This window comes from Pseudorca crassidens, chromosome 9 (genome assembly GCF_039906515.1).
Source record: "Pseudorca crassidens isolate mPseCra1 chromosome 9, mPseCra1.hap1, whole genome shotgun sequence".
In the NCBI taxonomy this organism is placed as follows: domain Eukaryota; kingdom Metazoa; phylum Chordata; class Mammalia; order Artiodactyla; family Delphinidae; genus Pseudorca; species Pseudorca crassidens.
The window spans coordinates 13,405,564-13,413,553 of NC_090304.1; the positions used below are offsets into that span (position 1 = coordinate 13,405,564).

A 7,990-nucleotide genomic window follows, 5' to 3' on the forward strand; every position below is an offset into this window, starting at 1 on the left:
CTTCCGGCGTGTGTCCTTAAGGGTGCGTCCGGGCGGCTGCTGCAAGTGCCACTCAGCGGGTTCCAGCCTCTTTGCTGCACAGACTACAGCGGTGATGGCGGGCAGACAGTTCGGCTGGAGCCGGGTGGCTCTTCTCCAGCTCTTCCTTGGTGTTAACCTGATGGTGATGCCACCTACCCAGGCCCGGCGTCTGCGTTTCGTTACCTTGGTAATGAGATGGGGTCGCCAAGGGCTCGCCAGTGCTAGGAGGGCACCGGCCTGCGGGTGGAGGGATGGGCGGGGCTTTGCTGGGGTCTGGGGTCCATTGGAGGAGGAGCTGGTTTAAGAAGAGACGACCGGCCTGCGGGGTTGGAGGCCAGGGTTCGCAGTTTTTGTGAAGCTCTGGGGTATTTGGGGGGGCAGGGTGTACGGAGTTCAGTATTAGAGGATAGGTCGGGTGAGTCTGCCTTGGGACAGGGATGTAGCTGAATGGTAAGAGGCTCGCGAAGAAAACCTTTGGTGATTTTTTTTCCAGTTTCCCCCACCATCTGCATTGCTTTTATTTCTTTTCCTTTCCCACCTGTACTTTTGATTTTCCCAGGGTCTCCAGTGACATTGCTTAGCCAAGTTAGAACCTCTGGAACCTGGAGGAAGTTACTGACTTCTGAGTTGGGGTCTTTTGCAGTTGGTAGAGTTAAGGCTTCCCAGAGTGAGTGACGGCTCCTTCTCAACATGGGGCAGAGTTTGGCTCTGTGTCCACATCGAGGGGACCCTTCTGACCTGTAGGCTAACCATTTTCTTCCCTCAGCTGTACCGACATGGAGACCGTTCGCCAGTGAAGACATACCCCAAGGACCCCTATCAGGAAGACGAATGGCCCCAGGGATTTGGTCAGCTAACCAAGGTGGGTCAGAAGCCAGCTCTCTCTCAGGATGAGCTGTAGAATGAGTGACCTCTAGAGCAGGCTGCAGAGCTTGGGGCCTCATCAAACTGCCTTTTCCCATGTGGGTGCTCATTTTGACCACATTTCTTAATCTTACTTTCATCTGTGCCTAGATTAAAATGGGCATACATAATGCCATGCACAGTCGGCCACTTAATAAATGACTCCTGGTATCAGATTAATCCACTCCTACTTTCAACCAGGAACTTAGAAAGCAATAGTGGCTAGGCCCTGTGGTAATTGTGAGCCATCCCTTCCCTGTGGGCCTCTTAACCCTTGGGTTTGCCCACAGGAGGGGATGCTACAGCACTGGGAGCTGGGCCAGGCCCTGCGACAGCGCTACCATGACTTCCTCAACACCTCTTACCACCGGCAAGAGGTAAGGCTGGGAGTTCTAGAGGCAAGGGAAATGGGAAGTGCTGTTCTCACCCTCTGCCCTCAGGGAGACTACGGGTGAGGCTGGGCACGCCTCCCTCCATGCACTTTTAGTTACAGCACAACTACAGGACAAGACATCCAAGGGCTGTCTAAAACAAAACCCTAGAGGCTGAGTTGCCCCTGCTTGGCTTGGAGAGAGGCAAAAGTGATCAAGCATCCAAGCTGACTTAAGGATCTAGCAAAGTAGTTTCTGACTCTGTGAAGTAACTCAGGCTTTCCATCCAAGACACTTACTGAGTACCTGTTATGGGGCAGGCACTATGCTAGCATTGCACATAATGGTGCGCCATACAGATCTGATCTTTATGCCTAGATGTTGTTATTGTTTCCTTGAGGGCCAGCCGTATCCTGATCTTGCCCTTTCTCACAGCTTATTCCTCCCTTTTCACAAGCAAATATCTCTGTTCCTTATTTTATTTCCTCTCCTGGTCTCTAAGACAGTTATAAAGGGAGGTGTGATTGAAGGCAGTTTCTGCCCTTAAGGACCCAGGCCTAGATAGGGAAACAGGTGTTGTAATAAACCAGGCAAGCAGACAGACCTGAGAGCCTTGTTGACTAAGCACTTTGGACTGGGAGGGGCTTTGAACTAGAGCCATTCCCACAGGAGTTCTTCACAGATGGGGGACAGCTACGCCCCCAGCTGAGTGGCCCTTGGCTGGGAAGAGGGATGAGGAAGGCCAGAGAAGGGGAGAGGGCCAGATGCATGGTTGATTTATAATTTGCTAGGTGACCATCAAGAACAGAACCACCCCTGGAGCCCCAGTGAGGGGCCAGAGCTCTCCCACCCCGCTCCCACAGATGAGACTTATGTTGTCATCTCTGCAGGTTTATGTGCGAAGTACAGACTTTGACCGGACTCTCATGAGTGCTGAGGCCAACCTGGCTGGACTCTTCCCTCCCGACGGGATGCAGCGCTTTAACCCAAACATCTCTTGGCAGCCTATCCCCGTCCACACTGTGCCCATTGCCGAGGACAGGGTAAGACCAGCCAGCTCTTCCCTAGAGGTGGTGACAGGGACAATTCTGGCCGTTGGCCTGCTGATCCCCGACTCCTTCTCTGCCTCTGCTTCCCCGCTTTGGTCTGCAGCTGCTGAAGTTCCCATTGGGCCCATGTCCCCGTTTTGAACAGCTGCAGAACGAGACCCGGCGGACACCGGAGTATCAGAATGAGAGTATTCAGAATGCAGTGAGTGGGGCTGAGGTGGAGGTCACCACACTGTCCTTTCCCCCAGGGCAGGACTGATCCCCTGATCCATTTTTCATAGCAATTTCTGGATATGGTGGCCAACGAGACAGGGCTTACGGACCTGACACTGGAGACCATCTGGAATGTCTACGACACACTTTTCTGTGAGGTGAGCCGGCTCAGGGTCCCCGGTGTGACCACTCTTCTCTCATACCTCGACAGGCCTAGGTGACCAGGCCAAGTAGAACACAGTGCCTGGACACCATGCTTACTGGGGAGGTCCAAGCAAGCCACCTCTTGTGAAACAAGGGAACTTCCCTCACGGGTGAAAAAGAACCTCAGAGTGGGAAACAGTTTATCAGTCGTCAGCAGTTCCTGCTTCTGTCCACCCAAAGCTCTCGTGGTATCTGACTCCATTCTGCTGAGTCACACTTCTCGCTCCCAAGCCTGCTTTCCTGTTCCCTGCAGCCTATGTCTCCTGGTTCCAGTCCCTCTGCCTCTCCTCTCCCTCCCCTCTCTCACACACACACACACACAGGTACTGTCCCACGTGGGAAGAGAGCTGCTCTCCGGAGAGGCTCTGGCCTAGGCTGGGGAGCTAACCTGCCCGCTGCCGTACACAGCAGACACACGGGCTGGTCCTGCCGCCCTGGGCCTCGCCCCAAACCATGCAGCGTCTGAGCCGGCTAAAGGACTTCAGCTTCCGCTTCCTCTTCGGGATCTACGAGCAGGCAGAGAAGGCCCGGCTGCAGGGGGGTGAGTGACAAAAGCAGCATGTCACTCCCCTGTCAGAACCCTACAGCATTAGACATCTGCTACTGGGGGCTTCTTACATGCTTACTTCTCTGCCTGAGGTGTTCTCTGCTCTTTCAGAACCAGATCCCCCTAGTTATCCCGTCAGCCATCCAGTCTCCCCAGTTCTGCAGATACTTAACATGTTTGTCACTGTGTGAGTGACCACAGTTAGGTTTTTGTGCTTTTCTGCCATTCATATCCTTAAGTTTCACCCATGTCAGAAGACCCTCCCTTCCCTCAAATGACTTCCTACGTCCAGAGGACCACCAGGGGCCACTCTGAAAGGACGCTGAGAGTAATACACGTCAGTTTCTTCATCTGAGCACCCAAGGGAGTGCCAGCCGCCAGACCTTTCCAACATCTAGAAAGTTTTCAGAGCCTACACATGACAGAGTTCCCCTGGCCTGGAGCCCCCATCCTGTGTGCTCTGAAGCAATCTTAAGTTTATATTTATTCCCAACTGGAGTAATTCTTCAAACATGGGCAGGGCCTCGTAGCTCCTTTATAAATAAATGGGCAGGTTTCCGCACCTGTGAGAAATATAGATATCTTGTTTTGTCTTGCTTCCTTCTGTAAATTTGGAAGTTATTAGAGAGCAGGGGCTGCTGTAGAGTTTGCGTGGTTCCCCTGAATCTAAAGCGTTCTCTGTGCTGGTGATCAGACCCAGGACTGGCAGAGGGGGAGAGGACCTCAGATAGGTCTAGTCAGAAGACGGTGATGGCTGTAGCCACTGACACTGGGGACTCTCTCCTTCAGGAGTCCTGCTGGCTCAGATACGGAAGAACCTGACCCTGATGGCAACCACCTCCCAGCTCCCTAAGCTGCTGGTCTACTCTGCGGTAAGCTTCCACGGTCCCCAGTGTGCTGACGTCACGTAGGAGCTGGATCTCTCCTCTCTTCAGCGCCTGGGGGTGTGGGGGGCAGTGCTGATGGGGAGCCCTTCTCTCTTACAGCACGACACCACCCTGGTTGCTCTGCAAATGGCGTTGGATGTCTACAATGGTGAACAAGCCCCCTATGCGTCCTGCCACATATTTGAACTGTACCAGGAAGATACTGGGTGAGTGGAGCTATGGGTCTGCCCTGAGGAGAGGTGCTCACGTGGGGACTGTGGGCAGCTCCCATCTTGTCTCCTATCAACCCTCAGGAATTTCTCAGTGGAAATGTACTTTCGGAATGAGAGTAACAAGGCCCCCTGGCCGCTGATCCTGCCTGGCTGCCCTCACCGCTGCCCGCTGCAGGACTTCCTTCGCCTCACAGAGCCTGTTGTGCCCAAGGATTGGCAGCAGGAGTGCCGGCTGGCAAGCAGTCCTGCAGACACAGGTGAGCTGCTGCCTGCCTCCATGCTGGCCGTGTCCCAGAACAGCTTACAATTCATATCCACAGGTCTCGAGAGAGCTGATGCACTTCCAGCCGTCCTGTTGCAGGGATGGCAGTCCTTTAGCCAGCTCAGACGCTGCATGGTTTGGGGCGAGGCCCATCCTATCCCTAGACAGTTAATTTCCCACCCTGAGACGTACTCCTCACCCTCAGGCAATGCCCCTCTTCTTATACTAAGAGAAAATAAAAGCAACCGGGAGAAAACTGTCTTGTCCTCCCACCACCAGGTGTTCCAGCTTACTCGCTGGTACAAGCCACCACTTGGAGCCAGCCTTTCCACTTACACTCTGGGTCCATCTCTTCTCACCTCCACACGGACCCCGGTGCTCAGTGTTACTGCTCTCCTGGATCAGTGTCATCTCAAAGCCTAAAAAAACCTCTTTGGCCCACGTCCTTCTCCAGCTGCCACTCCTTTTCTCTCTCCCCTTTTCGGGTGTAATCCTTCAAAGGGTTGCCTAGACTCTGGTGTCACTACCTCAGTGCCCATTCTCTCAGACTCACACTGGACAGTCTTATGTCACCTGCCACTCCATGGAAACCACTCTTGTCAAGGACGAATGACCTCCTCTTACCAAAGCCAGTGACCAATTCTTAGCTTCTCTCACCTCTCAGCAGCATTACAGAATCGATCACTCCTTCCTTAAACACTTCCTTGGCTTCTCTGGTTCTTCTCCTAACTCATAGGCAGCTTCCTTTACTAGCTTCTCCTCCCCACTAACCAGTGGATGGCCCAGGGCTCAGCCTCGCTCTTTCCCCATCCATGCCTGCTCCCAAGGTGAGCTTACCCAGCCTTATATTACCATCTCCATGCTAAGTTCTGTCTTTTTATGACTCACAGATTCATGACCTCTTCTCTGAGCTGCAGGTTCACATATCCAGCTGCTGACTTGAGGTCTCTACGTGGATGTCAACTAAGGCATGTCACAGTTGAAGTCTAAATCCAAATGCTCAAAAATCAATCAATCCATCCAAATGCTCTTCCCCCAAATCTGCTCTTCCTCCAGCCTTCCCCACCTTAGTAAATGGCGCATTAGCCACCTAGGTGTATAGCATAACCCAAAGCACTATTCTGAATACCCTCTTCCTCAGACCCCACCTCCAGACCACTAGCAGATCCTACCAGCCCAATCTTTGAAGTACACGCTCTTGCTCCCTAGCCCTGTCTGCCATCATCTCTTGCCTGAAGTACTGAAAAGCTTCCTAACGTTCTTTCTGATTCTGTTCTTGGCTCTACCAGTGTTTCAGCACAACAGAGTTAATTTTTTTTAAACATAAATCAGTTCACATCACTACTCTTCTCAGAATCTTCCAGTGGCTTCCCATTACATTTGGAATAAAACCCAAGTTCTTGGGCTTCCCTGGTGGCACAGTGGTTAAGAGTCCACCTGCCAATGCGGGGGACACGGGTTCGAGCCCTGGTCTGGGAAGATCCCACATGCCGCGGAGCAACTAAGCCCGTGCACCACAGCTACTTAGCCTGCGCTCTAAAGCCCGCGAGCCACAACTACTAAGCCCGTGAGCCACAACTACTGAGCCCGCGTGCCACAACTACTGAGCCCGTGTGCCTAGAGCCCGTGCTCCGCAACAAGAGAAGCCACTGCAATGAGAAGCCCGCGCACCACAACGAAGAGTAGCCCCTGCTCGCTGCAGCTAGAGAAAGCCCACATGCAGCAACAAAGACCCAACACAGCCAAAAATAAATAAGAAAAATAAATTAAAAAACAAACAAAAACAAAAAACCCAAGTTCTTTACCATGGCCTCCAGGCCCTACTTGGTCTGGTCCTCTGCCCTCATCTCCTGTGCTTGTGTATTCTGCTCTAGTGATACTGACTTTCTTGCTGGTCCTAGAACATGCCAAGCAAATTCCCTTTTGCATTTGCTTCCCGTCCACCCACCCCACCCCCTGACCCCTGGCCTCAGGACACTCTTCTCTCAGATCTTTTGTATGTCTCAGTGACTCCAGGTTCAAATGGTCACTTTCTCAGTGACACCTTCCCTGACTGACCTACCTCTCCATCATTTCCCCCTTACCCTGCTTTGTTTTCCTTTATGGCATTTGCCACTAATCCATCATGTCTATCATTTGCCTGTCATGGCATCTCCTCTCCTAGAATGTAAAATCTACAAGGGAGACTTTGTCTTGGCCCTCTGTGATATCCCCATTGTAAGAACAGCACCTGGCATGTGGTAGGCACTCAGGTATTTGCTGAATGAACACTGACATGACCTTTCTCTCGCCCTCCCTGCCCCGTGCCCAGAGGTGATCGTGGCCTTGGCTGTATGTGGCTCCATCCTCTTCCTTCTCATAGTGCTGCTCCTCACCGTCCTCTTCCGGATGCAGGCCCAGCCTCCTGGCTACCGCCACGTTCCAGACGGGGAGGACCATGCCTGACAACCACTCAGCCCCCTTCCCTCTGCCTCCTCGGGGAGGTGGGCTGGGCCTTGCTCCTGACTGTTGCTGCTCCCCAGCCCATGGACAGGAGACCCTGGGTTGGGCCTCCCTCTGGTCACCCCAGCCTAGATGAACAAGTGGGGCTCAGCTTGGCCTGTGGCACCTGTCACTCAGCATTCATGTGCCTGACGTTAACCAAGTACTATGTTGGACGCTGGCTTTCTCCAAACAGGATTTGCCTCCTGCATGCTCCCTTCTAAGGACCTGAAATGTAGACGAGTATTCAAGTTTCACTCAGGACCTAGGATAAAAAGGCTGAAGGAGTTGCCACTTGATCTACTTTGCCTCTCCATCAAGCCCTGCTCACTCTCTCTTCCAACCCAGAGTGTTTGGCAAATGGCCCAGAGGACACAGTCTTGCCTCTCAGTGCTTATTTTAGTGGGAAAAACTGCAAAACACTGGGGGTACAAACACTGGCCACCAAGGAACCAGATCACCCTAGAGCCAGCCAGCGAAGTTTTCCTTTGTCCAGCTGAAGCCACCATTAACTGGAGTCAGACATAATGCTTCCAGCATCTTTGTCACCCCTGCACCTTGAGCAGGTCGGAAGGATGTGGGTACTTGGGAGGGAGTCGGGGGAGGTGTGGGGGGGTGAGTTGTACAGAATCACGAAACTACTATCCCTCTCATCTAGGCTGGGATCTCCTGGGATCTGCCAGGGATCTCCAGCTGGCAGGTTGTGAGCTGAATAGCTCCTGACTGTGGCCCAGAATAGGGCTGAGACAGCTTCCAGAGAATGAAGGTTTTGGACTCTTAGTGCTGTTTTCTGTGCCTTTTCTTCATTTTGGGGACCTGAGAAGCCCTTTGACCAGGTCA

At 52.8% G+C, this 7,990-nt stretch overlaps 1 protein-coding gene across 2 annotated transcripts; it reads left to right on the forward strand.

Annotated features, from left to right (window-relative positions):
* Positions 1 to 17: 17 nt before the first annotated feature.
* Positions 18 to 7,930, forward strand: ACP2 (acid phosphatase 2, lysosomal). 2 transcript variants are annotated; one of them, XM_067749149.1, is made up of 11 exons: positions 18 to 208; positions 788 to 883; positions 1,215 to 1,301; positions 2,186 to 2,338; positions 2,448 to 2,546; positions 2,626 to 2,715; positions 3,173 to 3,302; positions 4,098 to 4,180; positions 4,295 to 4,401; positions 4,489 to 4,664; positions 6,981 to 7,930. In XM_067749149.1, the coding sequence occupies exons 1-11, from the start codon at positions 95 to 97 to the stop codon at positions 7,112 to 7,114; spliced, it is 1,269 nt and encodes a 422-aa protein (XP_067605250.1). In that variant the 5' UTR covers positions 18 to 94; the 3' UTR covers positions 7,115 to 7,930. The 2 variants fall into 2 exon arrangements, with proteins under 2 accessions (XP_067605250.1, XP_067605249.1); XM_067749148.1 differs by having other exon boundaries at positions 22 to 208; positions 3,170 to 3,302.
* The last annotated feature ends 60 nt before the right edge of the window (positions 7,931 to 7,990 follow it).